This window comes from Clupea harengus, chromosome 15 (genome assembly GCF_900700415.2).
Source record: "Clupea harengus chromosome 15, Ch_v2.0.2, whole genome shotgun sequence".
Taxonomy (NCBI): domain Eukaryota; kingdom Metazoa; phylum Chordata; class Actinopteri; order Clupeiformes; family Clupeidae; genus Clupea; species Clupea harengus.
Window position 1 is genome coordinate 13,112,981 of NC_045166.1, and position 17,500 is coordinate 13,130,480.

The 17,500-nt window shown below is 44.3% G+C and overlaps 2 protein-coding genes across 3 annotated transcripts in view; both read right to left on the reverse strand.

Moving 5' to 3' along the window:
* The window catches only part of rab32a (RAB32a, member RAS oncogene family), a 17,872-nt gene extending 7,352 nt beyond the window's left edge, over nt 1-10,520 (reverse strand). Inside the window, exon 1 of the mRNA XM_012824717.2 lies at nt 10,019-10,520. Within this exon, the coding sequence (XP_012680171.1) occupies nt 10,019-10,232 (214 nt within the window). The 5' untranslated portion in view covers nt 10,233-10,520. The remainder of the gene's footprint in view (nt 1-10,018) is intronic.
* A 222-nt stretch (nt 10,521-10,742) lies between these two features.
* The window catches only part of LOC105897707 (metabotropic glutamate receptor 1), a 27,905-nt gene continuing 21,147 nt past the window's right edge, over nt 10,743-17,500 (reverse strand). Inside the window, exons 7-8 of one of the 2 annotated variants that reach the window (XM_031582007.2) lie at nt 16,846-17,500; nt 10,743-12,540 (exon numbers count right to left, since the gene is read on the reverse strand). The exon at nt 16,846-17,500 is cut by the window's right edge and continues 318 nt beyond it. In XM_031582007.2, the coding sequence (XP_031437867.2) occupies nt 11,874-12,540; nt 16,846-17,500 (1,322 nt within the window). In that variant the 3' untranslated portion in view covers nt 10,743-11,873. The remainder of the gene's footprint in view (nt 12,541-16,845) is intronic. The other variant, XM_031582008.2, reaches the window with a different exon arrangement.

Consider the following 17,500-nt stretch of genomic DNA (forward strand, 5'->3'; position numbering starts at 1 on the left):
GCAAAGATGTTGCTCTTAAAAGTGCCTCCCACAGCCATTAATGGTAACTATTGCCTGCCTTACACTCCATGTCTCTCCACACAGCCACCTAGTCTGTCCCAGCACCACATTCACCGACACACACACAGACACAGACATACACACACAACCACCCACACACACGTGTCTCCATGTTACCCAAACAACACTGCTAGGCAACAGAGTGTAAAGTTCCTGAAAAGTTTCTGACTTCTGACTGCAACATACAGACACACACAGACACACACAGACACACAGACACACACACATAGATCTCTCTCTGCTCAATTGCAGTTAAGCTTCTCCCCAGACTGTGATGTGTGTGTTATCTCTGCTCTGAAGTGTCTCCATCCATCTTCTGCCTTCCTGTCGCTCTGGCAGGCATTCCATCAATCACACCATCACCTCATCACTCTCGCCTCTCCTCTTCTCCATCAGTTCACACACCTTTTTCTTCATCGCTCATCAATCACTAGGTCCTCTCTCATCTCTCTGTCCATGTCTCTCAGTCTATCTTAGTTCTCTCTATCGCTGATTCTCTAACTTTTCCTTTGTCATCTTTCTGTCTCTCTCTATCACACTCTAGTTCTTATCAGCTCAACACAAGAGGTCTCAGGTCACACCTCTCTGCTTATCTCGTTCTCTCCATCTCTCATTCTCTCTCCCTAGGTCACCCCCCCCCCCCCCCCCTTCCTCTCTCATTCTTCCCATGTCATCCTTCCAGCAGCAGCTATCAGAAGGCCAGAGGGCACGGCTTCAAACTGACAAGGGGAAAGTGAGAAGGATGTGCAAACAGATTCTGTGTAATCAGCTGTTCCGTCTCCAACAGATCCGATTCCCTTTTTGAAGGCATCCATCCACTCACCCAAGCTTGCCTCACTGCCGTATGGAGTGGCCATGGCTGCCATATTACACAGAGGGCCAGGAGAGTGAGGCAAGGCAGTTTATAGGTAGCTTATAGGTAGCTCCTGTCCTCTGGACTCTTCCATCCCATGATACACACACACACACACACAATCTCTCCTAAACTCTTTACCCTGACCTGACACACTCCCATCTCCCTCTCTGTCCTCACATTCTCTTTTCCTATGAACCCTGACTGAACACACACACACACACACACACACACACACGCTCTCTCCTATCCTACTAACCCTGACCTGACACACTCCCATCTCTCCCTGAACGCCTGTGGCCTCTGGCCTCTTCCATCCCATGTCAAGCACAGGCCTCGGCCCAGGAGTGCAACAGAGCTGACGACTAAAATAAAACAGAAACACACACACACACACAGGACAGGTTACAGCACTTTCCACTCCACCGCTGAGTCTCTCTGTCTCTGTCTCTGTCTCTGTCTCTGTCTCTGTGTGTGTCTCTCTCTCTCTCTCTCTCTCTCTCTCCCCCACTTTTCTCTTTTTCTCTTCCTCTCCCCACACCTCTGTCCCCTCCTCTCTCTGTCTCCTGCCCCCCCCCCTCTTCTCTCTCTCTTAATCCCTTTCCCAACCTCTCTCTATCATCTACCCCTCCCCCCATCTCTCTCTTATCTATCTATCTCTCCCTCCCTACTTCTCCTCTCTCCATCTCCATATCCCCTGTCTCTGGCTAACTTACTCTCTGCTACTGAGGGGCTCAAAGCTCTAATTGCTCCTGATTGAGGTTCCAAAATTAGTGCCTTTAACTTGAGGTGAACCCACTGGGGATCTGTCACAGAAAAGTATGTGTGTGTGTGTGTGTGTGTGTGTGTGTGTGTGTGTGTGTGTGTGTGTGTGTGCTGCCTATGTCACAGGAAAGTATGTGTGTGTGTGTGTGTGTGTGTGTGTGTGTGAGAGAGAGAGAGTTCCTCTAAAAAACCTCAGAAGATAGACATACTCTACTATAATGTGTGTGTGTGTGTGTGTGTGTGTGTGTGTTTGTGTGTTTGTGTGTTTGTGTGTGTGCTGCCTATGTCAGTGTGTGTGTTCTCGTAAGTCTTGAAAATAACTGGTATGCAAGAGTCAACACAACCCAATAACCCTTCCAGTGATTCCATCCATCTACTGGTGTAAAGACGATATAGAGAGAGAGAGAGAGAGAGAGAGAGAGAGAGAGAGAGAGAGAGAGAGAGAGAGAGGAGAGAGAGAGAGACAGATAGGATTTGGAATGACAGCGAAAGAGAGATAAAAGAGAGAAGGAGACACATGTGGAGAAAAACTCCCCACCTCCCAGACATGACAGCAGTGCTTTCAGAATGACCTAAGCCACAGCGAGAACATTATTACTGCTACTTTCCACCGTGTGTTTACGAAGAAGACAGAGAGAGCTGACAAATTCCAGTGCAGGGAAAAACTAGCATGGATGCCAGACGAACTTAGCCACGCCCACACATTTTTTGGTCGGGAAGTTCGGTCTGGTGTCGCTCCGTTGGGGAGAAATTATCTCCTCACAAAAATCTGTGAGGAGATAGATAGACCAATCAAATTGTCAGGGCGGGCTTTATACGATGATGGACAGATGATCAACCCTAACGTAATCAACCACGTCACCAAGAGCTTTTGGGGTGAATTCGTTTTCAACAAACATGGCTGCCGTTGGAGAGCTGAAATGTGGAAATTCGAGTCTGTTTTAGAAGACATTGACAGCACATTCATTTTGAAAGAGGAACAGAGAAACGCGATCAAGGCATTATGGCAAATATGTTTTTGCCGTCCTTCCTACGGGATCCGGTAAAAGTTTAATGTATCAGCTGGCCCCATGGTCTACGTTATGGTCATACTACGTCGCTCTGATTGGTTCTAGATATATCCAATTGAGCGAAGAGGCATTTTTTTTCCTGGTTCGGTTGAAACACGCCCCATAATCACAGTCCAACGGAGCGGTATCAGACTCATATTCTGACTAGAATTATGAGTATGACATCGTCAGGCTAGGGAAAAACACCATGTCCTCTACACTCCTGTTTCATTCTGACGCATGTAAATCCTCTAGTAAAATCCAAATCAAAGTCAGTAATGTGGATGACAGAGGACAGTCTCAGCTAAACACAAAGCCTCATTAATCTGCCTCTATAACAGCAGCATATGATGTGACTGTGCTGTGGTTTTGAGTTTGAGATATATTCTAACCCCGGTCAATGTCTTGTCTCATGCTACTCTCTTTCTCTCTCTCTAACACACACACAAGCACACTCACACGCACACGCACACGCACACACACACGGCTCACTATCTGGGTGAAGAATTGGACCAAAGGGGTCTTTGTGTCGTCACCCATTTAATTTCTACTCAACTATCCTCCTTTACGACAGGAGTTTCAGGGAGGATCGGCTACTCTCCAATGTCTTTTTGTGCCCGCAGTTTATTGCATCAAGTGCAACATTTTATTACACTGGAGTACTGTAGCTTGCGTGTCCTCAGGGAGGATTTCAGCGGTAATTGAGTTCATCTCTGAAATGCGGTTTGCTGATCCGGCCCAGATCCACTCAGCACAGTCAGCTTCCAACGGAGTGGCCTGGCCGAGTTAAAAGGCAATCAGAGAGTTATCTAACAGCCCCAACCAAAAAAGTCATTATTCAAACGTTTAAAAGGAGGTTGGCGCCACTGATTTGGCAACTTTAACTAATGTAAATTTCTCTGTCCTGTTGATGGAACCTTCTTCCCATCTATCTATCCATGCTCTAAATACACCTGATTAAAATCAGTTTAATTATAATGATCTTGATTATCTGAATCAAGTGTGTTTCCGTTAATCAAGAGCACTGATGAGTTGACTCAGGTATGCAGAGGAGGGAGAGATGGAAAACAGATTGGACACATATACATCTCTCAAAAAAAAAATATATATACGTATATATTAGTGCTCTCAGTTTAACGCGTTATTAACGGCGTTAACGCAAACCCATTTTAACGCCGTTCATTTTTTGGCCTCGCAAACTGTGTAGTAGGCTAGCGTTACGGTTTGAGTGAATGGTGAGCGCGATACGGCGAATTGGATGATAAAAAGCTTCTGAATGGAAAGTTTACTTTTAAAAGTTGTGTTGTGCAAAAGAAGCGAGCTTCACTGTTGTCTGAAAATGGCAGGCAGCTGGCTGAAAGCAAAGAAGTAGTAGGCTTACCTTTTATTGGTAACCTAACTGTTACGGTTCATTGTTTCTGAAATAAGAGGCCTGACTGCTATGTTCCCAGCAAACTTGAAAAAAAGAAAATATTAAGCCATGGTTTAACTGCACTATAGGCTGAGTCCTTGTTTACCTGAAATGTGCACTTTATAATTTTATTTTGTACTGCCCTGTTTGGCAATGTTGGTTTTCAATAAAATAAAACATTTGCTTAAAGCAAGCCAATCCACTTTTCCATGTTGATACGGGCATTAAAATAAAAATAAAATGATGGAAAAAATAAATAAACGAAGGGACATTTAGAATAGATACAAATTTGCGATTAATCGCGATTCATTTTGAGTTAACTATGACATAAATGCGATTAATCGCGATTAAATATTTTAATCGTTTGACAGCACTAGTATATATATATATTGCTAAACTGGGACTATCAGACATGGCATGTACTCACAGTGGAGAGGAGTGTGAATATGATGATGCTGGCCTGAGGCAGAACCAGAACAAAGGCCAAGCTGATGTTGACGATCTCGTCTGAGCGCTTTTAATGGCCAAGGCCCTCAGGCACACACCACTGGTTAATTGTTAAAGATGCAGTCTGCTGTATTGTGTTGTCAAAAACTAAAATCACTTTGTGTCCAATAATGAGGCCGTAAAGCTAAGAGGCAGTTTCTAAAAAAAGGCATCTACCTGATGGCAAACGTACATCACATAGCATTTGGACTGTGGTCAATTTCCCCTATCCCTGAGACACCTACATCAACAAATACAATGTTGAGGACACAGAAGATACCGCTGGTACTGGTACTGTTAACTATAGTCTTCCCAGTTGCTAAGATACAGTCAGACTCGGTCATGGGTCACTTGACGCTAGACAGTGTGGGATCTCCCTTCACATGTAAAGATGAAACTGTGATTCATGGTTTCATGAATGTTTGTTGATATTTCAGCTCAACAGCCAATCTACACTCCGTTTGAGTTTATTTGAACGCAAACACTGATCAGACAGCTAGAAGACCATGAGGAATAAATCACAGAATTTGACAAAAAGTATATGGGACTAGACTAGAATCGGAGACTGTACCTTTAAATGGCTGTGAACTACATCACTCAATTGCAGAAATGAAATCATCTCCTTTCATATACACAATGCATGTTAACTGTAACTACACATCTCAACTGCAAGAATAATCTAAAACCCATCTGATTGGTCTGAAATATGGCTTTGAGGTTTTAGCTTGCCGTAAAACACACGTGTTGCTATTGGGGAGGATGGTACAACAGCCATCACTTAATCTAAGATCTCAAGCAAGGACCAACATGCATCTGAGGCAGTGGACCTATGGTATAGTTTAACAATGTCAAAGTGAATTTAAAAAACTGAAGTAGGTGCCAGGTCTCCTCTACACAAACAGATCAATGCTAAAACACCAACGAAGAGAGACTGATAATTAAATAAATTAAAGAAAGAAAGAAATCATTATGAAGCTGTCAAAACGTGCTGCACCTATGATGTTTTAGTCAACACTACACGTAATTAGTATATAAATATTAGTGCTTAGTTATTACATATAAACAACTAATAAGACCTACTCTGGTTAGGCATAAGACATTATAGAGTGAAATGTGGTTCACTCCAGAGGTGCTGTCACACATTTCATCATGAGAAACACAGATGTGGAAAACATGGTCTAGTCACCAGGATTATAGTTTCATTAATATAGTATCATTATTAGTCTGGCTGTTATTATTAGGGATTATGGGGAATGATATGAGGGCTAATCTACAAAATAAATACCCAAACTAGCAATCAATCTGGAGGGCTTTACCATGCTAAACCCACCAGCTGACTGTACATCCTCCTGTTTATGACATGACTACCGGTATGTACAAAAAATGACAATAATCCAGACCAAACATTGATTTGGAATAACTTTATTACTGATAATGATAAAACACTTGGAACTGGCAAGCATAAGTGGTCAGTTACACAGATCAGCAGCCATTATGCAAAAATTACTGACTGCTCTATGCTTTGACCAATAAGTATGAAGTATTATACAGACCCACGTATTGATACAATGCCATTAGTTTCCATAGGGATTTAGTATGACTGTGTGATCATATCTCTATGGTATGTGTATGCGCGTCTCTATATCACACACACACACACACACACACACACACACACACACACACACACACACACACACACACACACACACACACACACACACACACACACACACAAATCTATTCAGGCTCATCAGAGGGTAAATGTTTTGCCCTGACAGCCTGTGCTTGGGCTTCGCTCCTTTCAGTCCATCTCCAAGATGAAAAGAGAAAAATGAACGAAAAATGGCTGAAGACAGAAAAGAGCACAGAAAGAAAAGAAAAAGAGAGAGAGAGAGAGAGAGAGAGAGAGAGAGAGAGAGAGAGAGACGAACGCTCATCTCCATGGTAACCTCAAGTTTTTCTTGGTGCGCTTTAATCGGGTTCATTATCTGTGGGCGCATCACCATGGAGACGGTCCAAGCCAGACGAGCCAGCTGTGGGTTCGACAGACAAAGTGAAAGCAACACCTCATACACACACACACAGACACACACAGACACACACACACAAACACACAAACACACACACACACACACACAGACACACACTTACCGCCCCTGCACGACAACATCATTTCTAATTACTCTGCCATTAGCTAAAGACAGGGGCCTTCATCGTCAAATACACACACACACAAGGCAGGCAGACCAGCTGTCTTGGAACTACCGAGGCACTGCTAACCACTGAGCTCCAGCACATACTCTCACACACACACACACACACTGACACACAAATACCACTACACCTGCCACTGAAGACAATGTACTGGGGTCAAACCCCATTAGACAACAGGATCCAAATCACCCACAATCCTCTGACTCCCAGGGAGAAAAAGTGTCACATGCCTCCGTGTCCCTGTCTCTCTCTGAATCCCTGGCACGCGCCGTGGGTTGGCAGCTCCAGGCTGTAATCAGGTTGTCTCTGTCAGAGCGACCCAGAGGAGAGTGACTATTCTGGGCCTGAGGGGGCAGGCGAGCCCAAGGCTTCAGCGCAGGCCTCCATTACTGTCACCCCATTCAGGGCTATTAACACAACTATTGAAGAAAAGAGACACACATTGAGAGAGAGAGAGAGAGAGAGAGAGAATATGTGTGTGTGTGTGTGTGTGTATATGTGTGTGCTTTCAGTGGCTGTCATTGTTGCTGTGGGGATGAACCTACCAATTATCTGGTTGATTAAAAAGCTTAATGTATGTGTGTGTGTGTGTGTGTGTGTGTGTGTGTGTGTGTGTGTGTGTGTGTGTGTGTGTGTGTGTGTGTGTGTATGCAAGCATGCTCACATTTGTGTGTACATATTGGAAGGAACGTTATGTGATGTGTGCTCAACACTCTAAAACAAAACCATTTCTTTCTTTCTCTCTCTCTCTGTCTGCCTTTCTCTATCTCCCTCCTACCATCTCAGCGTGATGTGGAGCAGTAGCACAGATTTGGACAAACAAACAGGACAGGTTGTGCCACCCAACAATATTTAACAATATGAACACCTTAAATTCAGCACCTCAATACCCACCCCTACACCCACTCCAACACAACTTCATCTACGGCCGACAGTGACCAACACTCCAGACCTGATACTGTGTGACTCCGATAGATATATAAACGTTTCCTGCCATTCCAGTACCTTCTACTACCGCCGACAGTGACCAACACTCCAGACCCGATACTGTGTGCGCCAGTTATCTGTGTTTTAGGAGTGCTTGGACAGAGGGGGGGTTGGTTTGGCAAACTCCTGTTGAATCTTTAACATATGTGAGCACTGACTCTATTTCAAAGGAGCCTCTTCTCCTACAACTGACAACAACCAACACTACAAACCAGGGGTGCCTTTCCTGAAACCACATGGTAACTAAAAGAGAGGCTGATGATGGTTAATGATAGTTGCTGACGTAACAACACTTTTGAGAAACTCTTCACTGACATATTTGTTTTACAACATATTTGAATATTTAGCTGATGCTTTTTGCGCCTAACCATCCAAACCAATAACGATGGTGTTGTTAGCACCTTACTCTACCAGTTGAGCAACAGGAACTTATTTAACGGCAGTCATTGCACTATGAGGGAGATGTACCCCTGTCTGATTCACTTGTGCTGTGTGGCTCAGAGATCATAATGTGTTTGCAGAGAGACAGAGGGGAGGGAGATGTTGGCAAACCCCTCTGAAACTTCAAACAGCCCCGTTACCTAATTATGGAACTACTGGCACTGTGCCTTCAGCTCAGCCGCTTAATATGTGCAATTGAGGTGACAACCTTTTGTGAACAATGAGATCCATCTCACCTTGGCAACAAATACTTATGCTTAGCTCAGCACACATACGCATTATGATGTAATTTAGCAGGTTGAGCGGGAAGTGACATCATGTGTCATTTTTATGTGTCTGTTAACAATGTACGATCATGTGAGGAAGAGTGTAGGGAATTAATAGATAACTAGTCGGTCCCTAGTCACAAAGAGAAAGTGAGACATATGGATGTGTGTGTGTTTGTGACTTCAGTTTGAAAACAGAGAGAGAGAGGGAGAGAAAGATAACTTTGATGGCCACTATACATGTGACAAGTTTACCTGAGATGAAAAGTGACTGTGCAGTTTTTGTTCCTATCTGATGCCCCTCCCATGTTCATGTCTGAATGACATTCTGTTCACAGCTGTGTCAGAGTTATGAAAACACACACACACACACACACACACACACACCAACAGGCCAGCACACACACACATACACACACTCTCCCTCTCTCTCACACTCACACACATACACTTTCTCATTTTCTCTCTCTCTCTTTCACACACACACCATCATTTAGCCTTAACCACACATACACAACTCAATCCATGTTCAAAATAATCTGCTGCAATCATCTCTCATACTCAACCAAGAAAATTAAGTAGGTTTTACGGTAGATTTGAACTTTTCTTTACAGACGATGTCAGATAAGGCGATGTCGGTCTGTGACGAGTAAAGTTAATATTGTACTTTGCTGACTATAAAACATATTTGACGTGTATCTCATTGGTGGTTATAAAACGTAAACGCACATACTGTGGGGAAAGCGTGACTTCATAATCAAGGCGCGCGAGTTGGCTTTATTTGAACTGCACGAGCCCTGTTGGTTGTGCGCTCGGGCTGAACAGCAGAGGTGAGGCGCGCGAGTGGGAGCTCTTCGAGACTTTGGCATAAGCCTGCGAACGCGATTCAACCAGTAGGAATGTAGACTAATGCGACGAATGACTGCACGGCGTTCTTATGCCTTTCCATTGTACATTTCTTCTTCTTCCTTCTCTTATTTTTTCTGCTCTCGCTTTCAGTGTGTTCCTCAAGCCCTCCCCCTTTTTCACACTGGCGTAGTGCCTGATAACATGACCTACATTTCGTTGTTAATTATCCCCGCTAACGTGATCACAACACCACACCGAAACACTCAGTGGCTCGCTGGTCATGTCGGCAGAGGGTTTAAGTATACATTTAAATGGAAAACCAAATATGGCCTAAACATATACAACGATTAGATGTGTTAACGAACCTTTATACAAACCACACACATGCGTTTTCTTGTTATGGGACTGCGGAACTCGTGACATTTCGAGAATGGAATTCTGCCATCCATCCATACATCCCTCCCTCAGCTGTAATCGACTGTGGACGACCGATGCAAATCTGCTCAATCACGTAAAACATCTAACCAAACTTCCTATACACTCTCCCACACACAAGGAGACACCTGATGCATGTTGCCAGCCAGGTGACTTTTAACGTTGAGGTAGATCGTTTCAGTCAGGTAAGACATCTTACCTGCTATGTCCCATAGCTGCAGTCTCACCAGCGTTTTACTGTCCCAGTTTATTACTTTTAGTGCGAAGTCCACGCCAATGGTTGCCCGGTAGTGTTGGGAGAAAAGTTGGTGGACGTACCGCTTGATGATGCTGGTTTTCCCCACCCCCAGTTCGCCTATCACCAACACTTTAAACAAATACTCCTTGCATTCCGTTACTGAACCTCCGGCCATGGCACACAGCAATTCCGGGTGACAGTTGAGGGGTAAAAGGTTTCACAAACTTTCAAACTTTCAAAAGTTCCGCTACTTCCTCTTTTCTGTTTTTAGTGAGAGATATAGCTTTAGCGATGGCAGTGGCCCGTCGGGTTGGAGGTATTGGAACAGAAAGCACTGTGCCCCAATCCTCTCCTCCTACCCAACAACCACCTGATAAGTCACAGGACCGGAAATGTCTCGTGTCGGATACATTTTCTTTCTTTCGTTCACTCCCCCCCTCCCGTCCTCTCAGCAGCTGTAGGCGCACGAGGGGAGCCGTCTACTGTAGGCGACGCACTCACGAGACACGGCATGCTGAGCGAAAGGATCACTGAAGCCTGACAGCCCAGTTGATCCTCGAGATAGACCAAAGCATTTATCTTCAATATATCTTCAAATAACTCAAAGCTAACTATCAATAAACCTATCTATCAAGCAAACCATCAGTTGTCGAATTAAGTAAAATGACCATTAACAGGACAATGATTAACTATAAAACAATTTATTTTACAGCATCAGATTGTCTTCTCAAAAACGAATCCCTGTCCAGAATGACAATGCAGTGATTACTTTTATTACCTCAGGTACACCGAATAATTTAACCCCACTAAAATACAGTAACATAAACATTTTCATAGTATAACAACTATAATAGCTTATTACATGAATGTTTCTTAATAACCCGAAAGGCTGCGTCCTAGCACTTCTATAAATCCTAATTCAGTAAACTAGTACAGATTTTTTAAATTACAGAATCAAGCGTGATTTACCGTAGACGCAACATTTCACCACTAGAAGCAACTAGCCCATTTTAATTCATAAACATTTCAGAAAGAAAGCACAGCTTAATTGATTTCCGCAACTCTACCAGCACCAAAGGCAAAAAAAAAAAAAAAACATGTATAAATATGTAACATTCTAATCATATTGTACAAACATTTATGGTACAAACTGACCATCGGTGCAGAAAAGGCGCAAGGCTGAACGGTATACAAACGTCCGAAACGAACAGAATGGACAGAGAATATTACACTGGCACAAAACAAAAGACAGTTCTTTCAAACTGAGTTTCTTTCATTGAGTCCTGATCAAACTGTGGAACAAATGAGTTAACAGTACAATCAAGTCCCTTTCACTGAAATACCACTTATGGAAAGGGGATATGGGGTAGAGGGTGAGCATGTGCAAGAGAGTACTAGTGAGTGTGCGTTTATACCTGTGTGTGTGTGTGTGTGTGACAGCATGTCAGTATAAACTGGCTGTGTGTGTTTTGCAGTAAGGTGTAAGGCAGTCAGCCCAAGCAGGGAAAAAAAAAGGGGTGACCTTTGAACTCTGGAAATTCAAAAGTGAAGACAGTCATTGAACAGAGCTGTAGAGGTTAAGACCGTATTCCGTCTTGTTATCATTATATCTCTCTTCCACTTTATTCCTCAAGTCTGTACTTTTGAGTCTTTTTTCAACAAGATGTGTCATCCCTCTGTTTTGATTTATCCCTCAGTTATAACATACACTACACTTGGCAAGCAACCAAAAGGATATCGCAAGATGAATTATTCAGTTCAGTAGATGAATGCCGTGTTAATGGGTTTATAATCGATCAGCAAATGCTTGTGACTCTCAAAGTGTCGAGGAGCTGTGCCTACAGTTAATCTGAGCGATGGTGCCAGGGAGCAGGACCTCGGAGGAGCAGAGGTCGTTTCCGTGGGAGACGGGCGACCCTGGCGTTGAGATGTCTCTGAATGGAGAGGGCGGGGTCAGCAGACTCATCTTGCTCTGAGTCTCTGCCTCTTCCTCCTCAGACAGGAAGTCCTCCATGAGGTCAAACGCCCCACCGTCCAAAACCCCACCCTCGTCCATAAACAGAGGCAGCTGATTGGTCAGCGACTGCTCGTCAGAGGTGACTACCAACAGGTGATCCGTGGGAACATTAGTACTCAGCGTGTCCAGTGATCCCCCCTGCTGCCCGTCACTGGTACGCTCCTCTGTCTTAACAGACAAATCAGAGAGTGTCCCTCCTTCCTCTCGGGTCATGCCAATTGTGTGATGGGGGTGCGATGCTATCATCCCCAGGTCCTCCTGTGAGGTCTTGTGTTCTTGCTGCGGGTTGGAAGCAGGGGTGCGTGGGGGCGTTTGGGAGCTAGTTAGGGGTCGGATGATTGCTGTCTGGCTTGGGGGGGGCGTTGGTCTCGTCACACACACAGACTGGCGGGGCGGCGGCGTCCGCTGGGGGGTCGTCTGTGGTCTGCCACCTGAGTCAGACCAGCACACAGACTTTCCATTAGAACTACGAATGAGACAGAGACCCCAGGTTACTCTCCGACAAAACAAACAAACAAACAAACAAGCATCATCAACATCGTTTTAATCACTAGTGTCACTAGTCCAATCAGGGTCATTAATCATTAGTGTAGTCACAGGCATAGAGGGGCTCACACAACATGTTGATTGTGATGATGACTTATTAATTATATGATGCGTTAATAGCCTCTAAAATGAAATAAAAAGATTTTCAGTCAGATTTTTGTTTAAATGGCATTGTACGACAGAGTCAGTGAGAAAGTCACTGGGTAGTGACTCTGTCAGACCCTTTTTATCAAAGAGGATCGCTAGTTATCTTTGACTGGATCAGAGGATCGAGGACCAAATTAACTTACTTGAACTGAATTAAACAGCACTGAATTTGAACTGAAGTGAACTGAAAACAACTCCATTCAGTGCAATTCACTTTAACTTAATTCAGCCAGTACTCAAGTAGCACTGACTGTCGTGTAAGTGTGACACAGTGGTCACTCATTGTGTTAGAGTGAGAGGCAGAGAGTGTCATAAAGACATAACGAGTATGTTCAAGGTGGCGACATTAACAGGCAACTTGTATGGTGAGCCCCTCTCAGTATATATTGAGGAGAAGGATATGTTAGAGGTTAATTAGGCAAAAGGCATTCAGATCAAGTCAATTGTGTTAAAGTGTGTGTATGTGTCTGTGTGTGTGCTTGTGTCTGTACAGTATGTGTATGTGTGAGTGTGAGTGTGTGTGTGTGTGTGTGTGTGAGTGTGTGTGTATGTGTGTGTATATCTGTACTAATGTGTATATGTTGGCTGAGTGTGTGTGTGTGTGTGTGTGTTAAAGAGAGTAGCATGAAACAAGACATTGACCCGGGTTAAAATATATCTCAAACTCAAAACCACAGCACAATCACATCCTCTGCTGCTGTTATAGAGGCAGGTTAAGAGTGACCATCATCCAGTTGGGCCAATGAGGCTTTGTGTTTAGCTGAGACTGTCCTCTGTCATCCACATTACTGACTTTGATTTGGAGGGGATATTTCACACAGTAACACAGTAACACTCTCACTGCCTAATACTAAAGAAGGACTGGAGGATTTACATGCGTCAGAATGAAACAGGAGTGTAGAGGACATGGTGTTTTTCCCTGCACTGGAATCATTTTCAGTTCTCTCTGTCTTCGCATGGTAGAGATGTCTCTGTGTGTGTGTGTGTGTGTGTGTGTGTGTGTGTGCGTGTGTCTGTCTGACTGTCAGTGTGGCTTTAATGAGATTTAAGGATCCAAAACTGTCCTTATGAAATACAGGCTTTAGCTCAACCTCATAACACACACATGCACACATGCACAAAAGCACACACACACACACACACACACACACACACACACACACACACACACACACACACACACACACACACACACACACACACACACACACACACACACACACACACACACACACACACACACACACACACACACACACACACACACACGCACACACTCGAATGACTGAAAAGGATGTTGGGATTCTCTGTTTTGCTCTGCTTCCTCAACAGTAACAATGTTGTTGTTGTTGTGGCTTAGGTCTTTGTGAAAGCACTGCTGTCTTGTCTGGGAGGTGGGGAGTTTTTCTCCACATGTGTCTCTCTCTCTATCTCTTGTCTCTTTCCATTCTTTCTTTCTTTCTCTCTTTTACCTCTCTTTCGCTTTCATTCCAAATCCTATCTGTCTCTGTCTCTCTCCTCTCTCTCTCTCTCTCTCTACTCTCTGTCGTCTTCACACCAGTAGATGGATGTAATCACTGGAAGGGTTATTGGGTTGTGTTGACTCTTGCACACCAGTTCTTTTCAAGACACTGACATGAACACACACACACACTGACATAGGCAGCACACACACACACACACACACACACACACACACACACACACACACACACACACACACACACACACACACACACACACACACACACACACACACACACACACACACACACACACACACACACACACACACACACATTCTTTTCTGTGACAGATCCACAGTGGGTTCACTTCAAGTTAAAGGCGCTAATTTTGGAACCTCAATCAGGAGCAATTAGAGCTCTGAGCCCCTCAGTAGCAGAGAGGAAGTTAGCCAGAGACAGGGGATACGGAGACGGAGAGCTCCAGCTGCTGCCTCTATGGTTCGTCAAGCTGCCGTATTCACTTAAATATTTAACCAAACGCCAGTTGCTCATGGATAAACATCACACAGCAAATGTACACAGAAAAAAGCCTCAAGACTGAGTTACGGTCTTGGAAATTATATCAAGATGGCCTTATTTGATAATGAAAATTCCCTCCTAAAGGGCAGATTGGAAAAATGGCATACCTGAGTATTACAGTAATAATTTTAATTAGCTGTGATTTTAATTAGCTGTCACTGACCTCCTTTTTCAAGGCACCATTTAAAAAAGGCAGCGGCTATATAACCAGGTTCTGGTATGGTAATGTGAGTGACTTTACAATGGCCATTGAACAAAATACAAATTAACATTGGTTATTGATTATTAGTTATTGATTAACAGGTGTAACGTAACGTTGGTTGCTTTACATTGGTTAATTGGTTGACCCAGATGTAAAGTAGCAGTGGTTAGTTCACAGTGGCTACTGAATTAATTGCTGTTAAAGTATAATTTGTGCTGTTTGGCTGGCTGCTGGCAGAATAGCGTAAGTTTCTGTTTAATAAGGTGCAGGGGAAATCATGCATTTGAAGTTTGGCCAGTAAAGTGACTGTTTGAATACAGTTAAAAGTCATGTGTATGAGACCAATGTTTTTTTTAAAAGGACAGTAAAACCTGTCAACGATGAGCAAACACTATTTAAGTAAATACGGTAATGTTTGTGCAGCATTAGTGGATTAGTATGGTCATCATTGTCAAGACTTACGTATTTTCATGCACTTATCCTTTATACCAGCTTATGATGTCTAATGAAGCCTTATAAACATCATATGTCTCTCTCCCTGCTTTTGTTCACTCCCAGCCCATCCTACACACTGAAATTAAATCTGCTAAAATATGTCAGGCATTTCCAGAGACAGCCATAATAAGTCCAGAGAACACATGCTTTGGCTTTCTCGTGATTGGGTTACGGAGAGAGAAAACAGACGAAGAGAACTGAGAAAAAAAGAAAGGAAACGAAAGACAGAAAGAAAGAAAAGCGTGAGAGAGAAGAAATGAAATGCAGAAAGAGAGGAGAGAGGGAGCGTAGTCTTCTTCTCAGAACACACAACTCCAGACACACTCCATTGGCAGCAAGGAGAGAAACATGGAAGAGTGATGGTCAGAGATCAGACTTAAAAACACACATCGCACATGAACACACATACACACTCATGGCAGAGTGATGGTCAGAGATCAGTCTTCAACACACACATTGCACATAAACACACATACACACCTTAAACACACACATCATACGCGAACACAGATACACACTCATGGCAGAATGATGGTCAGAGATCAGACTTAAACACACACATCGCACATGAACACACATACACACCTTAAACACACACATCGTACATGAACACAGATACACACTCATGGCAGAGTGATGGTCAGAGATCAGACTTAAACACACACATCGCACATGAACACACATACACACCTTAAACACACACATCGTACATGAACACAGATACACACTCATGGCAGAAAGATGGTCAGAGATCAGACTTAAACACACACATCGTACGTGAACACACATACACACCTTAAACATACACATTGTACGCGAACACACATGCACACTCACCCCTTAAACACTCACACATTCACACACTCTCACCCCCTAAACACTCACACATACACACTCTCCTCTTAAACACTCGTACATGCACAGAACACACATGCACACTCACCCCGTAAACACTCACACACACAGAGAGACACTCACCACCCAAACACTCACACATGCACAGAGACACAAACACACACAAATGCATATATGCATGAACATATGTACACACACGCACACACCAGCCTTCTCAATGAACATGCACAATCTTCTAACCCTAGTTCTTAGATAAGGAAGTCATTTTCCATCTGTGAGTACTTCCAGGTGAAGTACTCTTTTTGTGAGTTTGTGTTCTTGTGGGTTGAAATGCATTTGGAACAAAGAAGCTGACCTTTCGCCGCTTTCACTTAACTGTCTGCATTAACTATTACCATGCACCTCCCTGCCCCTTCATAGTGCTACCCAAACCCTGCCCCTCCCAGTCAATGATTGGATAAGGTGTCTGCCGATCACTCACTTTCCACTACCGGGATTGGCTGTGGTCGCAGGAGCAGCAGCGGCAGTGTTGTTGTTGTTCTTCTTCCGTCGGAATATGTTGAGGAGGCTGTTGCTACGGCGACAAGTGGCCTTGCCGTCGCCCACGTGCATGCGCACCACGTCGGAGGTGGTGAACGCGCTGCGGACGTTCCGCTCGGGCTTGACGATGATGATGTATATCTTCGGCGTGAACATGCAGCCCAGCGCCACGGTGACACTCAGGCTGACGGAGAAGGAGGTGGTGATGATCTTGTAGTTGGAGCCAAAGTAGATGGGCACGAAGGCCAGCCAGATGATGCAGGTGGTGTACATGGTGAAGGCGATGTACTTGGCCTCGTTGAAGTTAGCCGGCACGTTGCGCGTCTTGAAGGCGTAGTACGTGCAGCTGAGGATGAGCAGGCCGTTGTATCCGAGCGGCGCCACCACCCCGACGTTGGACGTGTTGCAGATGAGGAACACCTCGCGGATGGACGGGTAGGACTTGACTGGCAAAGGGGGTTCCAGCACGATCAGGGTGATCTCCAGGATGAGCTGCAGACTGATGAGCATAAACGCGATGACCATCTGGGCCCAGGCGCTCATGAAGCGCGGCTTCTTGGTGCAGATCTTCTTCTTGCTGCCGGCCAGGATGCGGG